The sequence below is a fragment of the Schistocerca serialis genome, chromosome 11 (assembly GCF_023864345.2).
Source record: "Schistocerca serialis cubense isolate TAMUIC-IGC-003099 chromosome 11, iqSchSeri2.2, whole genome shotgun sequence".
In the NCBI taxonomy this organism is placed as follows: Eukaryota; Metazoa; Arthropoda; class Insecta; order Orthoptera; family Acrididae; genus Schistocerca; species Schistocerca serialis.
The window spans coordinates 152,291,342-152,312,328 of NC_064648.1; the positions used below are offsets into that span (position 1 = coordinate 152,291,342).

A 20,987-nucleotide genomic window follows, 5' to 3' on the forward strand; every position below is an offset into this window, starting at 1 on the left:
TGATTACAGTATGATTGTGGAACTTAGGTACAGGTGAACTGAGGTTTTGTTTAAAGTTTTCTGTTACATCAGGAGATGAGTCTGGTCGGGGATAGGAGGATCCAATTATCATTTTATGCAATCCCCTGATACTGAGTCTTGCTCGAAGATTCTCAGGTGCAGCTTCAATTTCTGTCTCGGTGGATTTGAGTTTCTTGTCTACTGCAACAAATACACCACCTCCATTTCCCTATCTTTTCAATGTACACGTTAATTTTCCCCAAAAATCTCACTGCTATCAATTTCAGGTTTTCACCAGCTTTCTGTACCTAGTACACTACTGGCCATTAAAACTACTACACCAAGAAGAAATGCAGATGGTAAACCGGTATTCATTGGACAAATATATTATACTAGAACTGACATGTGATTACATTTTCACGCAATTTGGGTTCATAGATCCTGAGAAATCAGTACCCAGAACAACCACCTCTGGCCATAATAATGGCCTTGATACGCCTGGGCATTGAGTCAAACAGAGCTTGGATGGCGTGTAAGGTGCAGCTGCCCATGCAGCTACAACACAATACCACAGTTCATGAAGAGTAGTGACTGGCATATTGTGACGAGCCAGTTGCTCGGCCACAATTGACCAGACGTTTTCAGTTGGTGAGAGATCTGGAGAATGTGCTGGTCCGTACAGGATCTGCAACATCCAGTCATGCATTATTCTGCTGAAATGTAGGGTTTCGCAGGGATCGAATGAAGGGTAGAGCCACGGTTCGTAACACACCTGAAATGTAACGTCCACTGTTCAAAGTTCCGTCAATGTGAACAAGAGGTGACCGAGACATGTAACAGGTGGCACCCCATACCATCACGCTGGGTGATACGCCAGTATGGCGAAGACGAATACGCGCTTCCAATGTGCGTTCACCACAATGTCACCAAACACGGATGCGACCATCATGATGCTGTAAACAGAAACTGGATTAAAAAAAAAAAAAAGACGTTTTGCCATTCGCGCACGCAGGTTTGTCGTCGAGTACACCATCGCAGGCGCTTCTGTCTGTGATGCAGCGTCAAGGGTAACCGCAGCCACAGTCTCCAAGCTGATAGTCCATGCTGCTGCAAACGTCATCGAACTGTTCGTGCAGATGGTTGTTGTCTTGCAAATCTGTTGACTTAGGGATCGAGACATGGCTGCACGATCCGTTACAGCCATGCGGATAAGATGCCTGTCCTCTCGACTGCTAGTGATACGAGGCCGTTGGGATCCAGCATGGCGTTCTGTATTACCCTCCAATCGATTCCATATTCTGCTAACAGTCATTGGATCACCAGCAACGCGAGCAGCAATGTCACGATACGATAAACCTCAATCGTGATAGGCTACAATGCGACCTTTATCAAAGTCTGAAACTTGATGGTACGCATTTCTCCTCCTTACACGAGGCATCACAACAGTGTTTCACCAACCAACGCCGGCCAATTGCTGTTTGTGTGAGAAATCGGTTGGAAACTTTCCTCATGTCAGCACGTTGTAGGTGTCGCCACCGGCGCCAACCTTGTGTGAATGGTCTGAAAAGCTAATCATTTGCATAACACAGCATCTTCGTCCTGTCGGTTAAATTTCGCGTCTGTAGCACATCATCTTCGTGGTGTAGCAATTTTAATGGCCAGTAGTGTACTATGTGAGCTTCACTGCTTTTCACGAGTGCTTCAAACTCTGACCCTTTGTTGTGATTGCTTCGGCAGTTTACCATTAGGATTTTAATACCCTCAACTCTGGGTGGCATTTCTTTCAATCTTATACTTAAAGTTCTGGGTTTCCTACAGTAATTGTTAATTGGATTGGATGGAGAGTTGCCTAATCTAAAACACCCTTGTGTACTCCCCACACAGTGTAGCTGTAAGTAGTTCACATCTGACCGATTTAGGTGGACCCTTCAGTTCTCAACCATATGGCACAAATCCAGGAAGTCGCAGCCTAGCGTGTCACAGAACCTTCGAAGTCTGTGGTTCGGTCCTTCCATTTGACTGAGAACCAAGGGCAATGACCAGTTGTGGGGACAGTGCTGCAGATTGTGAGCTTTGTTGAAATTCCACGCTCAGGTGGACTTCTCAAACTTCTCTGCCATTTGCTGGAATGACCCAAGAATGACTTCGAAGCCCAGATGTGAGAGGCATCATTTGTTCCAATGTCCACTACAATGTGCAGTTGGTTGCCTCTTGTTCCCTCAATGGCTACCAGAATAGCCTATTCAATTTATTTATTTATTCTCTGTGGACAAATACAAGGATCTGTTTTGGGTAGTTTACATATTGATCATTTCTACTTATAACATTGTGGGAAACAATTGCATACAATAGGCCTACACATAAAAAAATTTTTTTTTTTTTTAAATTTTTTTTATTTTTAATGTACGTGTAAATACAAGGTGCGTTCCATAAGTAATACGACCAAATTCATAAAAAATTATTTATTGAATATATTCATACAGATAATTTAAAATTTTCAAAATAGCACCCTCTTGCGTCGATACACTTCTGGAGGTTGTGTTTCTATGCCTGGATGCTTTCCGTCGTGTCCCAATGCTTTCCTTTCATGACTCCTTTTATCCGAGGAAACAAAAAGGAGCCAGGTCAGGACTGTAGGGAGATTGGGGAACCAGTGGAGTCTTCGTCCTGGCCAGGAAGTCGTTGACAGTGAAGGCGCTGTGACTCGGCACGTTACCATGGTGAGCTTTACACGTGTCCTCGATGTTGCTTTGACAGCGCGAGATCTTCCTTTCCAGTCTTTTGAGCACTTCCGAGTAGAAAGCTGAGTTCACTGTAGTCCCGGTAGGTACAAATTCGTGGTGGACGATGCCTCTTGACATCAAAGAAGACAGTGAGCACAGTTTTGATCTCGGGCTGGCTCATGCGTGCCTTCTTGGGACAGGGTGACAGTGGGGTGTGCCACTCTGAACTCTGCCTTTATGTCTCAGAGTCGTACTAAAAAATCCCAAGTTTAATGCAAAATTTGATAGTGTACCGTTGCTCTACAGAATTGTGCCGTGTCACATAAACTCAAAACGGGGTTGACAGAAATGCACATCCTGACTCTCGGGCAGCTCACAGCCGAACGAGACACGGAGTGTTTTGAAGCTAACATTCCCCCTCCATTTAGCCTAGCCGGTTACAACACACTGTGGTGTACCGTGAAATATGGCTTCCCGGCTAATACACAAGTTGAAACTATGGTCACTATTTTTTATTTACTTAAATTTGCCATATTTCGTGACAGTACCTTTTCCGTTAGACGTTTGCAAGGCGATATTAGTCTCGGCTTCAGTTGTCTAAGTATGATTCCACAATGCATCTATGTCAGCTGCAGAAATGACGTGGTTCAACGTGTTTCTCTCATTTTGGTGTTTCAAATACAGTTTCTTCAAATGTAGTTTCTTCTTTTTAGTTAATACAAAAATAATAGTAACATAATTCAAAATTATTTATGACTGCGACCTTCACATTGTTCTTCCGTCAACACACACCAAGAGTTAGCTGCCGACTGACTATAGTCAAAGACGACTCCAACGTCAAAGATATTTTACACAATTCACAAGTTTCCACTTGTTATCAGTCTCTTTGCTATTCTTTGATACATTTTCTAATAGTAATCAATATGCTTTTACTCTCAAAAACAGAAGTAAATTAACATATAATAAGACAAATTATAATAAATTCTGACAAAAATATAAGAAAACATTTACAATTCGGTATCGACAAATACGGTAAAAAAATAACATCTCCCAGATCCATTACAACCGTTAAGTCAGAAAAAAAATTGATCGCATTACTTATGGAATGCATTCTGTACTATTTATACAAATGAAAGTATTCTACTCCTCTGAGAGGAATTCCTTAATACTATAAAAACACTTACTGCTGAGGAACTCCTTCAAGGCAATTTCAAAGCAGCTTCCACTTAAGCTTTTTAATTTTTTTTGGAAGTTTGTTATAAAATTTGATCCCCATGTAATAGAGGCTCTTGTCTGCAATTTTTGTATTATTTCCTTCCAGGTGATAATTATCTCTATTTAGATGATTGTATTGCTTGCATTTTATCATCAGCTGAACAGTTTTATAAATATATAGTGATGAGAGTGTTAGTAGTTACATAATTTTGAAAATTGCTTTGCAGTACTCATTATATCTAAGCTTCCACATGATCCTAACTGCCCTTTTTTGGAGGATGAATACCCTATTTACATGCTTGGCAGCAGCACATCCCCATACTTCAATTCCATATGTGAGGTGTGGAGACACTAAAGCATAGTAGATTATACTCATTTCATCATATTTAAGAAATTGTGACGTTGTCCACATTGCATACATTGATTTGCTTAGTTTTTGGCATAAGAAATCAATAGATGCTCCCAAGAGAGATGCTGGTCTAACATTACACCAAGGAAGGAAGTTTTATCTTTCAGTTTTATTTCTGAACCACCACCAGACACAACACTCCATTGCATTTCATCTTGTTTGTGGTGTATTTGAAATTCCATTATTGATGTTTAAGCTTAAGTAATTGTTTTGGAAGTAATTCTTCAATCCAAATAAGACACTGTAACGTGCCAGGCTGAATCCTTGTATTAGTGCCACTTAAAGTTCACGTCACAACCGGATGTAGTGAAACATTTCCTCACCCACTAGATAGTGTGCAGTGTTCCTGACCTACCTTGCTTTGCTTATTCAATGGTAGCTGCGTCCGTCTCACCTAACTCGCACTGCAATTAAGAAGCCAGGATCCTAGATTATGTTTTCCACAATCAAAAGTCAAGACCGTATTCATTGTCGAACACTTACGACAACCACAGTGCGATTTATTTGTTATCACTCACACACACAATATTCGTGTGACCAGGCCTCTTACACTTAATAATCGTCACATTAGGTAGGACAAAAACTTCCAGTCTTTAACAATGTTCACAATACACGTTAAATGTTCAAAGCTTAATACAATTACACTTTTTTGGTACCGACCAGAAAAGTTAAGCTTCTGTTTCAAGTACTATCACATCACATTCCGGCACCGACTTGCTGCACTTTTGCTCCGTGAGAATCTGACCGAGAACTAACTGAGAACTGCACCAGTTCGGACCTTATATAGACGAGTGCTTGAATATTTGACTATTTCTGTTGATATATTATAGTTTATAATTTCCCAGGGTTAAAATTGTCCTTTCTAATTGGTTTTGAAGTTAACTATTGGGTTTTATTACTTAAATAACACGAGTGAGCTGTATCAATTTAAATACGCAGAACTAACTTATGCATCCGCAGTGGGAATTCCCGACTTATAACCGTGGCAGCCCTCTTGAACAATAATTTTTACTTATTCAAATTTACTTAATTCTTAACTAATGCACTTACAAAGTTGAGACTGGAGTCATTTTAAGTAGAAAAATATAGGTAGCAAAAGTATCAAACAGATCTCGTAATTATTCAGTAGTTTGGTCACAGTTGGCACTGAAAGTCATACAGGCTACGTATTTCAAGTCTTAATATCTGTTTAACTAATAGACTTTAGGTTAATTTAAACACTTTGCTGGAATCAGTAAACTTTAGGCTTTCTTTTGGATGCAGTCTTATAGCTGCATTTGATCTATTAGCTCACTTGAATTTTACTTAATATGTACTGCACAATATACATCATTGTTCATAACTTTTAATAGGATGCATTTCCAATAAAACTAATTAGCTCATTACTTTCAGAATAGACATTAGAATGTACTGAAATAATAGATTTTACTAGGGGAATTTTATTTAAACTGTTTCTGAATTCTGTGCTATGAGGCTGAAGGCCACAGAATCTGAGTAGGGGGGGGGGGGGGGGGGAAGTTCATTGCTTAACTAAGTGACTGAAGGAGTGTAAAACCAAAACAGGATAGCAGTGGGCAACCCTGCTTCGTTACAACACCAGAACAATTTTGGGCCAAATCATTCTCATTGGTTCCTCAGTTAGCAACGGTTGTGTCATCTGCATAGTTAAGTATCCTGCTGTTGTGTTCTGTTGGCAGATCATTAACATATAGTATGAACGATAAAGGACCCAGAACTGGTCCTTTGGACACCGTACTTTACTACAGTTGGACTGGAGCTGCACTTCTTAATAACATTGTCCACTTTGTGTGTGACCTGACATCTGTCTTGTAGGTATATGTTGAATGCGGCCCCCAAGCGTACACACTGAGTGCATCAGGTGGTGTTCCTGTCCCTTGCTGCCATTCCCCTAAGGGGCACCATCATTCACCATATGTTTGAACTGCCGACAATTAATAGACCCCCTACTCTTTTGCATTTGACTCCTCCTGACACTGGACCCAAAACAAGTGAAGCCCAATGGCTCAGTTTCAGTGAGAGACAGCACCTCAAAGATGTCGGTTAGGGGGATCGGTAATGACGGGATCCACATTACAGTACTTGTGGTACCTCTGGTACAGGTATCACAGATACACAATTCTAGGGAGCTCTTCCAACGCACCGATTTGCAGTAGCTGCCAATTGTTTGACTGTAGTTGGGCCAGTTTCCAGCTGCTTACGAATGTCAACTAACTTATCCTTTGTTTGAGAACAGCATTCACAGTGTGGCTGCATTTTTGCTGGTGCAGTGTATTACAAGGCAGTGAACAAATAATTTAAGTTAAACCTGCTGATTGTCTTTTAATCTGTAGAGCTAAAAGGTTGCTATTTCCTTACAATAGCTGAAGCAGGTACACAAAATGAAATTTTTATTAAGGAAACAAAAACCTGTGGAAAATATTACTAGCTTCCTAAAATGTTAATTGTAGTCATTAGCAACCTCAAATACAGGGCTAATTTACGATAAATGCAGATAATATGTAGGGCTACTCCCCTTTAAGGGAAAACTAGATGTAACACAATACGTTAGTTAGAAAACCGGCTACAGTAACTAAATCATGAATGCTGATTTGTTTCAAGTAGCTCTTAAGATTATACAAAGGACTATGGCAGTTTCCAGAAATTCTCTCTCTCTCTCTCTCTCTCTCTCTCTCTCTCTCTCTCTCTCTCCAATCAATGAAATTCAGGGGTGATGTATACTTTGGCTGAACTGTGAACCACAAACACAGATTTGCTACAAATTAAATATTAAATCATGTATTCAAAACACTCGTACCATTAACTTATGAAAAAATAGTGTTGCAAGCATCTGAAAACACTGAAACTAATGTATTTCTTACGTAATTGTATGGAAGTGAAACATGGACGATAACTAGTTTGGACAAGAAGAGAATAGAAGCTTTCGAAATGTGGTGCTACAGAAGAATGCTGAAGATAAGGTGGGTAGATCACGTAACTAATGAGGAGGTATTGAATAGGATTTGGGAGAAGAGAAGTTTGTGGCACAACTTGACTAGAAGAAGGGATCGGTTGGTAGGACATATTCTGAGGCATCAAGGGATCACCAATTTAGTATTGGAGGGCAGCGTGGAGGGTAAGAATCGTAGAGGGAGACCAAGAGATGAATACACTAAGCAGATTCAGAAGGATGTAGGTTGCAGTAGGTACTGGGAGATGAAGCTTGCACATGATAGAGTAGCATGGAGAGCTGCATCAAACCAGTCTCAGGACTGAAGACCACAACAACAACAACGTAATTGTAGATTGAAATTGGAAAAAAATTGCTTCGAACGACTATAGTCGTACTTTCCTAAAAATTTTTATAAGAGCACAGTATAGTTTCAGCCTACAATTGACGATAACAGTACTAGTTTACCACGGCAGTCGTGAATGTTAGGTATCGATACAATCGATCTGAGATTATGCAGAAGAAACGAGCCGAACAGTAAACTATTCAAATCTGGAACTTCAAATCTACACACAGTCTTGTGCAGGGTCTCTCACAAGGAAAGATGCCCAAGTTAGCTTTGATATATAAATAAACATGCATTTTGCACAGATTTTTCGCTTAGCTGATTCTGTGCGCCCTTCTATACTGGAGACTGCAGCATAAGTTTATCTCGATCAGAATCGCTAAAATGTGCAGCACCGACAAGGTGTGTCTTCTGGCTGTGCAGATAACAATCACAGATGCACGATCCGGCATTTTTCGTGTATCTCAGTGTATGTGATGTCGCATCTCTCAAACTGCGTGTCGTACAATTGTATATTTGCAGAGGTACATTCGGTGACATATTTGGATACTGTCAGAGAAATATGTTGAAAACAGAGGTGGTAGCAAAGACCCAATAAATTTAAATGTCATTCACAACGTTGCACTTTCTGACACACCTCAGCGTTTATGACGACGTACCTCCCAGTCTTTGTGTGCCGTTCAGTGACATTATTCTGTAGGTACATTCAGCAGCATATGTGGATACTGTCTACAGATTGTGTTGCAAATAGAGTTAGTAGACAAGAAGTTGTAAATTTAAATGTCACATGCAATGCGACAGTTTCTCGTACATCTCATTATTTGTGGCATATCGTCTCCTGAACTGTGGTAGGTAGGTGGTTCTTACTCCCACAACTATTGGACCTGACAGTAAGGGATATGTGATCAAGTCTGGTCGAAATCGGTCCAGTGGTTTAGGAGGAGATGTGGATAGCAGCAGGAGTGCGCGCGCGCTCACACACACACACAATAATTGCAGTTTAAGGCAGAATATTAAACAGTAGTGTAACAATGATGTGCAAATTGAGATAATTTTCTTGCGATAGGGATGGAAACATCTGAAAATCGAAACTGAAATACAAAATTGATTATTATTAACTGCTTCAAAGTCTATTACACCAACTTCTTCGTACCTAAAAAGTAACAATTAAATGAAACACACCAGGTGTTTCAAAATCATTCTGACAAACTTCGTGGGGCTGTATAAGGTGTCCCGAAGAAGGAAATGAGGATAGGAACCTGTGCCCGGAAATGTGCGACGGCACTACAGTGTCGTAGCCACAGGTCCCGGCGCCTCTATCCATCTTCTACAGTAAGCCTTTCGCTTTTTCCATTTTTTGGAGGAGATTTCTGTGGACCAAAGCAAGACAAAAATATCCAGGAAACACTGGCTCTGAAGCACATTCCTTAAGAGCTATGAGCACTAGTTCAGTAGATGAGATGTGTTTCACAGCAGCAAAGGTAAACAAGTGCTCATAGTTCCTGAGATATGCCTTTTAGAGACAATGTTTACTGGACATTTTTTTCTTGTTTTGGTCCAAACTACAACCTCTGAAAGTTGCCTACTCTACACTCTTAGCAAAAATACTGTTACATGTATTCACTGTCAGAGGTCTCAAACCAATTTTCTCTTACAACTTTTGTATCATTTGTTTCTGGGCAAGGTCCCCTGTCTCAAATTGATACGTTTATCTTCTCCATTATCCCTGAAAATTGGTACCATGTATATGTACATTTACAGGTGACAGCACCTATAATTTTGACACCCTGTAGCGTCATCAAACGATGTTTCGGGACACAATTTCCTGTCCACATTTTATCCCTCGTGAACAGCTGTGCCTGGTAGTGAATTTCTAACTTAAATTTTCAATTTCTCACATGAAATACCTTTGTCTAGAATTGACATTATGATACGAAGTTTGTTTGATCATACATAGGAGTGGAAAGAGTTAAACTGGTGCAAACTTGCAGAATTTATGCACATTTAATGAGCCTATTGTTCATCATCTGAGGTGAGGAGTGTGCCATGGTAATACAGTTGGTATGTTCTGCTAGAAATCCTAGGTAATTGGATTTGATACCCGATCGTTTTCTGCCGATTTTGACAAGAGAGATTTGTTATTGTGAAAAACACCAAGTTATACTGTGGTCCAAGGTCCACGTAAAAGATAGCTATCCTGTAACTGGCTTGGTAGGTCAGTTCAAAAATCATAGGAAGGCACGGTTACACCATCTCAGAGAGGATTACTCCTATTAAAGCACTTTGGCATTCAAACCAACAATCGATGAGGACAGCTTTCCTGTTTGGTGAACAAAAACGCAGTTCTTGAATTTCAGTGTTTCTCTCTTTCTGATTCTGTTTGCAGTTGCAGCTTATGGGTTGAGGCGATACAGAACACTCTTCAAATTATGCATGGTACGAAGTACTTTCCAAACCCTCCGTGCAGGCACACTGATAGAGGGGTCGTCCTGGGTACGACGTTAAACTGCCCCCCAACCCAAGGTGTGGTGCGACCCGTGCCGAGGGGTGCGTGGCACAGGGGAGCTGTGCCTCGAACGGGGCCTCTGGGATACCGGGCGCCCTCCCAGAGTATCCAGCCTAGCCCGGGCAAGCGGGGCTCTGTCCGGGTGGTCCACACTTTCCTCAGCTTCTCGTGGGATCATAGAGAAAAAAACTGAAATTAGCTCCGAGCGAGCAGATGCCGAAGATTCCAGGGGACCTCTCTGTGAGGCGACCCGGGATTCAGAACAGACTGAATGCGAACTAGGCACCAGGGGACCTCGAGGTGAGGTGACCCCGGGCCTCGTAGGTGATAAAGGTGCAGTTGCAGAGGGAGATTCTTCTAAACTCGCAACAGGAGGGACCTCGGCTGCCGTACCTGGTGCTGGGGAAACCGACAAATCCGAAAACAGCTCTGAAAGAGCAGTCCGGAGAAGGGACAACAGTGCTGCAGAGGGGGGGAGCTCGAACCTCGCAGAAAAATCGGTGCCAGGTGTGTCTGCCATAGAGACTGTAAATATGCCTTCGACAGAGAAGTCTGCGAATGTTTCTGGGGAACGACACATTACTGAGGTTGCGAAGATGGAGAAAATGGAAGTATTGGGAGATGAGAATTCTGAGGGAATGAAAGAACTGGAAGAGGAACAAGAGTGTGAGGCAACATGGGAGAGAGTAGTACCCAAAACTGTACCAAAGGAATGGAAACCAGAGGAAGACATCCAAAGTCCTGAAATAAGTTATGGCAATATTAAAAAATTAAAAAGTAATGCTGACAATGGGGAAGCACCTGTTCAGCAAAAACACAACTTGAAAGAAGTGGAGTCAGGTTATATTATTAATGCTGACAACTCTATAACTGAAGAGGTCAACAAAAATGGAACTGGAGATTCGGAGGAAAGAGACACGTCTGAACTTTTTGTAGAAGAGGCAATGGATACATCAGGACAAGCTGAGAATTCTGGAGGGATGGGAGAAGAACAGAAAGAGGAACAAAATGGTGAGGTTCCTGAAGAGGAAGATCAATCTGACGCATCTATGAGGATGGAAACTGAAGTGGCGGAAACAGATGTCAGCCAAGAGCAACTCAAAAAGAAGCGTATGTCAGGTGCACAGAAGCGAAAAATGAGAATAATGGAAGCCTTGTTGGTAGGGGGGAGAGTGTTATCTAAAGCTGAACGAAAGAAATGGAAACTGGTAGAAGAAACCCAAAAGTCTGAAACAAGTAATAAAGTTGCCAAAAACAAGAAAACTGTCACTGATAGTAAGGGAGTAGATAAAAAATTGGAAAGTAACACCGATGAAGTTAAGCAAAAACGCAAATTGAAAGAAGCGAATTTGGACGATACCACAACTACCAGTGAATCTGACACGATGAGTCTGGCTGTCGTGCCCAAGGGCTTTCCAGACATCAAGATGACAGAGGAACAGGCAGAGATGCTGGGAACTGCACTTGTGGAGAGGATTAATCCGTCAGACAAGGGAGAACCAATCCAGTTTTCTGCCATGCAGTACGAGAATGGGGGCTTAGCATTCACTTGCGCCAACAGGACGACTAAAGCGTGGCTATGCAGTACTGTACCAAAGATCGACCCGTGGCCGGGTGCCAAGTTGGAAGTCGCACAGGCGGAGACCACATTGAAGGGTACCAAGTTTGTACTGTGGGTGATAAAGGGGATGAATAAGAGAAGTAACCAGCAGATTCTGGACTTTGTTCAGAAGCAAAATGTAGACATCTCCACTACCGAGTGGAAAATCATCAAGAGAGTAACAGAGACAGACAAAAGGATACGGCTGACTCTTTGGGTTGATGACAAATCTTCTGAGGACTTGAAGGCACGCAATTTCAAAGTATTCCTCGGTATAACTCGAGCTAGATTCATGCGGATGTCAGAATGGAAGAAGCTGATGGAAAACGTCAGTTCAAAGAAGCAGGGTAAGGTGCAGCCTGCAGAACAGAATCAGTCGCGACTGCCTGCGAATTACGAACCACACCGACCTGTCGTAAAGAAGTCCTCAATTAAAAATTCTTCACATACTCGGGTACCCATTTCGGGTCCTAATACTTTGCATCAGTCTTGGGAACCTGAGCACACAGACCCAAATCGAGTCTCAGAACAGACCCACGATCGTGGTTTTGGCAGATCAGAACGATTACGATCACGAGGAGGAGATAGAACACAACACAAGGAGCCGAGATACACCACGGAACAAACTGAGGAAGAAAGGTTCACAACTTCGGACCGTCGAGAGCCTCGTGCTTCAAGCAACAGAGACCTTCCTGCTTCGGGGAGTTGGGAGCGTCGTGCTTCGCGCAGTCGGGAGCGTCGTGCTTCGAGCAGTCGTTCGAGCAGTCGGGAGCGTCGTGCTTCGAGCAGTCGTTCGAGCAGTCGGGAGCGTCGTGCTTCGAGCAGTCGTTCGAGCAGTCGGGAGCGTCGTGCTTCGAGCAGTCGGGAGCGTCGTGCTTCGAGCAGTCGGGAGCGTCGTGCTTCGAGCAGTCGGGAGCGTCGTGGTTCTCGCTGTCGGGAGCATCGTGGTTCTCGCTGTCGGAAACATCGTGGTTCTCGCTGCCGGAAGCGTCGTGCTTCAGACCTCCGGGATCGTCGTACTTCGGACCTCCGGGAGCTTCTGGCCTCGCTGCGCCGCAAGCGCGAGTATCGGGCCTCGCTGCATCCTGAGCGTGGATATCGGGCTTCAACACACCGGGAGCCTAGTGCTTCACCCCTTCGAGAGTTGATAGAGACAGATTACGGAATCCCAGATCCTCCGCAGATAAGTGAGATGAGGTATACTGTTTCAGATCTGGCATCATCTCACAGTTCAAGATACTTCTCGTCGCACCAGGATCAATGTGAGAACCAAAGGTTCATAGGCTCAGTTCTGTCACCGTCCTGTGTCTCTAGAATCAGTGACCTGGAAAAGTCTCTGTTATTGTCTGATCTCGAATCTACAGTCCTGACTTCACAACGGCCGCGTAAACGTGGGGTTAGCACTTCAGAACTGTCACAGTCACGAGAAGCTAGTTACATTGTATCAGACCGTGCACAGCGTAGGGAGCCTATATACACCTCAGATGAAGCCGAAGAAGACGAGTACTTTACTGCAGATCGCAGGCAGTCATTTAAGACATGTTACGAAGCCCCAGATCCTCCTCTGATTAGTGAGACGAGTTACACGGGTTCAGATCGGACACAGTCTCGCGATTCCAGGCACTTGTCTCCCAACCAGAAGATGCCTAAGGACCGAAGGTCCAGAGGCTCAGGTAAATCGTCACCCTGTCTCTCTAGATTCGGCAAATTGGATGAGCCTGCTGCAGAAACTGTCTTACTACGGAGTGTCATATCTAGATATCTGGATTCAGAGCAGCCCCACGAGCACGGGTCTGTCACAACAGAACTATCACATTTGCAAGATGTCAGGTCTGCCATATCGGACCGAGCGCAGGAAAACAGGTACCTCACTTCGGACCTTCGACAGCGTCTCGAGACAGGTCCTAGGGCTCCAGATCCCCCTCAGATCCGTGGGTTGAGGTATAAGGCTTCAGATCTGGCACCATCTCTTAATTCCAAATATGTGACTCCAAACCGGGATAAACCTGAGAGCCCAGCATTCAGAGGTTCGGGTCGACCACTGTCCCGTGTCTTCAGATTCGGTGACCTAGACGAATCTCTTACAGAATCTGCAATAGATGTCGAGTCTGAATTCCTGCCTTCACAGCAGCTACCTGAGCGTGTGTTCAGCACACCGGGAAGGTCACAGTCGCGAAAAGCTAGTTACATCATATCGGATCTAGCACAGCGTAGGTAGCCTGTACGCACCTTGGATCGAACACAGGAAAACGAGTACTTTACTTCAGGTCACAAACTGTCTTTTGAGACAGGTTACAGATCCCCAGATCCTCCTCAGCTTAGTGAGATGATGTATACCGCTTCAGATCGTGTGCTGTCTCTCGATTCCAAATCGTCAACTCCGAACCGAGATGGGTCTCGTGGCTCCAGGTACGTGGCTCCAAAGCAGAATCAGTCTGATAACCCGAGGTTGAGAAGCACAAATAAACTGTCGTCTCGTGTCTCTAGATTCAGCAAAGTGTAGGAGCCTCCTACAGAAATTTCCATAGTACAGAATGTCACGTCTACGTTCTCGGCTTCAGAACAGCCTCGTGAGCGTAGGTTCGTCACGTCGGAACAGTCACAGTTGCTTGACACTGGTTCCATCGTATCAGACCGAGCACAGAGAGGTTCGGATCGACCTACACCGCGTGACTCCAGATTCAGAAACTTCGACAAGCTGGCTTTCCAGGAACTGAAGTTAAGAGGTTCAGATCACATTCAGGCCAGAAAAGGTAGATTTATGGAATGAGGTGCTCTGTACTCTCTCGAATCTGGATCCAAATTGTCAGATCCCCAGAAGTTCAGAGAACTTGATAAAACAGTTTTTGGCGTGCCACGTTACAGAAAAACCAGATTTTCAGGTCCAGATTTTTCATCCGAGCAGTAGAGGTTATCTTACACATGCAGATAGTGGCTTTAGTTTGCAGTATCTAACATTCCAAATTGTGGGGGCCGTTTGTTGAATAATATTAAAATCATTTTAGTGTTAAGTTATATGCACTGTCTAGCACTGGGCTTACACGTAAATTTTCATGAGCATCAAATTTACCTATGCTCTAAAATTGTTAGAAATGAACTTTGAATTCAATTTGGAATTGTTTTGTTTCACATGAGTTCCTGTTGGTGAGTTACTTATGCACAGGCCTGTCCATTTGTTTGCTGTTAATTGCAAATGCCTTTAAACAGGTTAATGACATGTTTTATGCTATATTCATCAGAAACATTTGTATGTGTAACTCATTTTGTTGCCGGTTTGTGTAGTTTAAAGAAAGGAGTAAATTTAAGGAAGTATGTTACATTTTGTACACACTGAGTGAGAAGAGTGACATATGGTCACCACCACCGTCGTCGTCATTGTCAACCTTTAATATTGAGTTCGATGTTAAGATCTTTTTTTTTTTTTTTAAAGAAAATAGCTTAGACTGACTGTGGTTACAAGACGTTTGTGTATGTATTTTCTTCGTGTGAACATTTTTGTCGTTCAAAAATATGTACTTTGCAATTTTTTATGTCACATTAAATTACGAAAGAAGTGTTTATGAATAAATAACAAATGTCAAATAAAAAATTTATCACTGTGTTCTTTCTTAAATGTGAAATGCTGTTTATAAGGAATTAAGGAAGCACTGGTGAATTCCTGAAGTGTGGCAGTACAGCAGAGGTGGAGCACACATTTGCTTCGAGCACTGAAGACCGCGCAGTTGAGCGCCCCACAAACCGAACATCATCGTCGTCACACATTTGCTTATCCGAACAGGTCATTTGCTTGTTATTGAAGAAAATATCCTTTTACCCAATGTCAGACATATAGGCACTAGCACAATTAATGTGAGCAGTTTATTTTCTTCTGGCAAATCAGGTCTGACATCTATTCCTAATTGCACTGCTGGACAGTTGTAGTGGTCACAAGAGACTCACTGTAGTGTCACACAGGTAAGTATCCAAAAAATAGTGGATCGAGACGGTAAAATGAAAAGGATAGATTACTGCTCACCATATAGCAGCGATGCTGAGTCACAGAAAGGCAGAACAAAAAGACTGTCAACCAAATAAGCTTTCAGCAGAAAAGGCCTTAATTGGAATTAAGACCACACACACACACACACACACACACACACACACACACACACACACACGTACGCTTGTGCATACACAGCTCACACACATGGCCAGCGTGTCTGGCTGCTGAGGCTAGACTGTGTGTGTGTGGGGGGGGGGGGGGGGGGGGTCTTAATTCCAATTAAGGCCTTTTCTGCTGAAAGCTTATTTGGTTGACAGTCTTTTTGTTGCGCCTATCTGTGACTCTGCATCTCCACTATATGGTGAGTAGCGGTGTATCCTTCCCATAATATTGTCATTATTCCATCCTGTATTGTATATTTCGTATTGTGCAATAATGGCCTGAGAGAAGTCGAGATAGTAGATGTGAGCAAAAAAGTTTACTTATGAAAGGATAAAGATTTTGTTTGAATGGTCCTACCTAATATTGTATCAAAAGAAAAGTTTGTGTGAGAAAACTATGAAACTGTACTGCCTTGTCAGCACTTCCTTTGTGAGGAAATTCCAGAATTGCAGATTCATGCATTTAAAAGTGGAAACACTATTCTTAGCTTTTGGGAGTATTCTATCCTTCCTCAGGAAGGAAAGAGGCACTTGTCTCCAATCGTGGGGTCCGATTGGCCAGCCATTCTTTCCTGACGCTTACGAACCCGTCCCTCTTTCCTACCTGCGGAGGCACTCGGCAATCTTAAAACGTGCCTCTATCAGTGGTATCAAAATTTTGCCTTCTGAAGGTAAGTATGACCAACTGTGCTGTTTCTTTGTGAAATAATTATTACACTTTAAAGTGTAATAATTGGCTCATTCAATTCTTGAATAGTTTCAGCTGTTAGGCTAAGTGCAAAAAAATGTTCAAAATACCAGTAGAAAATAAAATGTAGAAATACTAAAAATAGTTTTTTAAAATCGCTGACTATTTGACTTCACAAAAGGAAGACTGACATAACTGATGCCCGAACGTATAGGAGGTATCTCTTATGCCACACACTGTCAAATACCTGTTGTCATGCTTAATATTTTAATGAGGAATTTAAAAATAACACGTCGTGATATCAGCCCCCTCTTCGAATCGCACCTGCTATGGCTGTGATTTCTAAAAGTTTTCTCCCTGTCTGATTCACGGAAGACTCACTTGTCAGAAGTAAGAGCACCTAGCTCTGAAGAGTCTGCGGCCACAAACTGTCAAATATCTGTTGTCGTGGTTACGAGAAGTAGATCTCTTACGGGATAAATCTGGGTAGAATGTTCCCCGCCTAGACAGTATCTCCAGCAGTTCGAGAACTATGCAGTAAGCACTTTTTCAGTAGATGGAGTATCGTGCATTTATATTTGAAAAGGAATAAAGTGTAAATCAAGATCATACAGGTAGTGAAGACAAACATTTCAAAATATCACCTGTTGAATTTACTGGGGTTGACTTCGAGAAGAAATTAATTATTTTGGGTGTGTAGTGATTGTCAAGTGAGGGTGTTGTTACTTTTTTAATAAATTAACAGGAGTTGTAGGCAAAGGCTCAACTAAAATAGTCAACATAATTTTGTAAAATTCTGAAACATAAATACAAATATTACAGATGAAACTAGCAGCACAATCGTAAGCATCCTCAAGTTTCGCCACGTCCGTGTCCGTCGACACGAGTAACTACAGAGGCGTTGCTAATTAACTGTGTGGACACAAGTATGGACAGGGAACAGTATGTTGTAGCTGTAAAAGATATTGGACTGTAACCATCCATGTCTAATAATGGTGTGGAAAAAATGCTTTAACTGCAGGAGTGCAAAGATTTTTCAAGAGAAGGCAAATCAAAGTTCGGATGAAGAGTGTAGAAACCAATGTAAACGTGAAATTCTCAGCATTGCACTAGTATCCAAACGTGAAGCATAATGGTGAAATGAGGACATATTGCCTGTTTAAGGACGTTGAAAGAATTACGGAACTAGCGCTAAACTTTGGTGTTCTACACTGCTGGAAACATAATAAAGTTCTGACAGCTAAGATACACGTTTGCAAGAATAAAAGACTGCTCAGTAATCTCTTCTATGACAAAAGAAGTTGTTAACTGAAGATTACACAAGTATAATCACAATAAAAATTTAAGAAATTTTTACATGTACAGGGTGCACTATTCGATTCCATAATAAGGAATAACGCAGGATAAAGCAAAATTTTGTATGTAAAAGTTGTAGGTGGAGAAGAGGGTCACACATTGCTACTAATTGCTGTGTCCTTTAATGTGATTTTGAAGATGATGTGGATGTTAAAGTGATATTTCTGAAAATGGGAACCCTGATATTTGATTTAAGATTTGTAAAGAACTGCAGATTTTATGTATAAAATGATGCATTATTCAAGGTCGTGGCAAGGTTCAATAAAGATCAAATGTGCAAATTTATTTTTAGTTCTAGTAGGGATTAATTCGAAATAGAAGAGGAACACAGCAAAATACGTTAGATACAAAGGGCATAAGGGTTCGTGTCTCATTATGTGAGGTCATTCTAAGGTTGAGCTTTGTTTCATGGAAACCACAATTTGTAACATTGGATTTGAAAATGACAAAGAGAGGTGTGAGCTTTTAATTTTAAGTAACCTGTTTATTGGCAAAAATAAATAGGTCACTACATATAAGTGTTGATTTGACATTTGAAAAACAGAAATAAAACGTAGATCATTCATTTACAAGCCGTCGAGTGAGTCCCCTCGCCTCTCATTCCTCGGGATGCCCCTTCCAATTTCTATCTAACATTGTATTTTGCTGTATCCCGCCCCCCCCTCTATTCCGAGTTAATCATTATTAGAACTAAAACCATATTTTTTTGTTTGACCTCCACTGAACATTGCCACGCCCTCGAATAATGTACAATTTTTTATGTAAAATTTGCCACTCTGTCCAAATCTTAAATCCCATTTCAAAAAATCGTTTAAACATCCAAATCACCCTGAAAATCAAGTTCAAGTTCATGGTCATTAGTAACAATGCATGACCCTCCATACCACGTGCTGCTTTTATCTAGAACATTCTGCTGTGTCTCATCTTTATTCCAATTATTCCCTATTATGAATTAAAATGGTCCACCCCATATATTGTGTACGCTACGAGTACATATTTTTAGAAGCTGCAAAACTCCTCAATTTTTTATCTCCCTGTGCAAATTAAAAAACCTTTCTGCAATTGTAATCAAAATAGATTTCAGACATAAGCTCTGACTTAATTCTAAGCTGGTTCTGTTACACTGATCAGTCCGCTGTTCATAAGAGAAAAAATTCTTTTGAAGTGCTGCAGAGTGTTGTCGCTGTTTGTGACTCAATTGAGAAATAAATAACACAATGAGTGATTAAACGTGAACACCTCTATAATCTTCTTTAGGAGAGTCCTTGTTACTTTGTGTGTTACACTATTGGCCATTAAAATTGCTACACCAAGAAGAAATGCAGATGATAAACCGGTATTCATTGGACAAATATATTATGCTAGAACTGACATGTGATTACATTTTCACGCAATTTGGGTGCATAGATCCCGAGAAATCAGTACCCATAACAACCACCTCTGTCCATAATAACGGCCTTGATACGCCTGGGTATTGAGTCAAACAGAGCTTGGATAGCGTGTACAGGTGCAGCTGCCCATGCAGCTTCAACACGATACCACAGTTCATCAAGAGTAGTGACTGGCGTATTGTGACGAGCCAGCTGCTCGGCCACGATTGACCAGACGTTTTCAATTGGTGAGAGATCTGGAGAATGTGCTGGCCAGGGCAGCAGTCGAACAATTTCTGTATCCAGAAAGGCCCGTACAGGACCAGCAACATGTGGTCGTGCATTATCCTGCTGAAATGTAACGTCCACTGTTCAAAGTGTCGACAGTGCGAACAAGAGGTGACTGAGACGTGTAACCAATGGCACCCCATATCATCACGCCGGGTGATACGCCAGTATGGGACGAATACATGCTTCCAATGTGCGTTCACCGCGATGTTGCCAAACACGGATGCAACCATCACGATGCTGTAAACAGATCCTGGATTCATCTGAAAAAATGACATGTTGCTGTTCGTGCACCCAGGTTCGTCGTCGAGTACACCATAGCAGGCGCCTCTCTCTGTGATGCAGCGTCAAGGGTAACCACAGCCGTGGTCTCCGAGCTGATAGTCCATGCTACTGCAAACGTCGGCGTACTGTTCGTACAGACGGTTGTTTGCAAATGTCCCCATCTGTTGACTCGGGGATCGAGACGTGGTTGCACGATCCGTTACAGCCGTGCGGATAAGATGCCTGTCATCTCGACTGCTAGTGATACGAGGCAGTTGGAATCCAGCACAGCGTTCTGTATTACCCTCCTGAACCCACCAATTCCATATTCTGCTAACAGTCATTGCATCTTGACCAACGTGAGCAGCAATGTTGCGATACAATAAACTGCAATCGCGATAGGCTACAATCCGACCTTTATCAAAGTCGGAAATGTGATGGTACGCATCACAACAACGTTTCACCAGGCAACGCCGGTCAACTGCTGTTTGTGTATGAGAAATCGGTTGGAAACTTTCCTCATGTCAGCACGTTTTAGGTGTCACCACCGGCGCCAACCTTGTGTGAATGCTCTGAAAAGCTAATGATTTGCATATCACAGCATCTTCTTCCTGTCGGTTAAATTATGCGTCTGTAGCACGTCATCTTCATGGTGTAGCAATTTTAATGGCCAGTAGTGTATTTGTACAACAGCTGCTCAGTCGTAGGAGGCTAGTTCAACCGTGGTTTGCCAGTTCTGCTCAAACGGACTACTTGTCGACAATAGTATCGATTCCAGAATGAGATTTTCACTCTGCAGCGGAGTGCGCGCCGATATGAAACTTTCTGGCAGATTAAAACTGTGTGCCGGACCGAGACTCGAACTCGGGACCTTTGCCTTTCGCGGGCAAGTGCTCTACCAACTGGGCTACCCGAGCACGATTCACACCTCGTCCTCACAGCTTTACTTCTGCCAGTTCCTTGTCTCCTACCTTCCAGGCTTTACAGAAGCTGTCCTGCTGTTACCTCGTCTCCTACCTTCCAAACTTTACAGAAGCTGTCCTGCTGTTAGGTACTGGCAGAAGTAAAGCTATGAGGACGGGGCGTGTGTCGTGCTTGGGTAGCTCAATTGGTAGAGCACTTGCCCGTGAAA

The 20,987-nt window shown here is 42.4% G+C and overlaps 1 protein-coding gene across 1 annotated transcript; it reads left to right on the top strand.

Moving 5' to 3' along the window:
- The first annotated feature begins 9,475 nt into the window (after positions 1-9,475).
- Positions 9,476-15,335, top strand: LOC126426942 (titin homolog). The gene has a single exon (XM_050089047.1). It carries the CDS (start codon positions 10,680-10,682, stop codon positions 13,962-13,964), a length of 3,285 nt encoding a protein of 1,094 aa, XP_049945004.1. The 5' UTR covers positions 9,476-10,679; the 3' UTR covers positions 13,965-15,335.
- Positions 15,336-20,987: the final 5,652 nt, after the last annotated feature.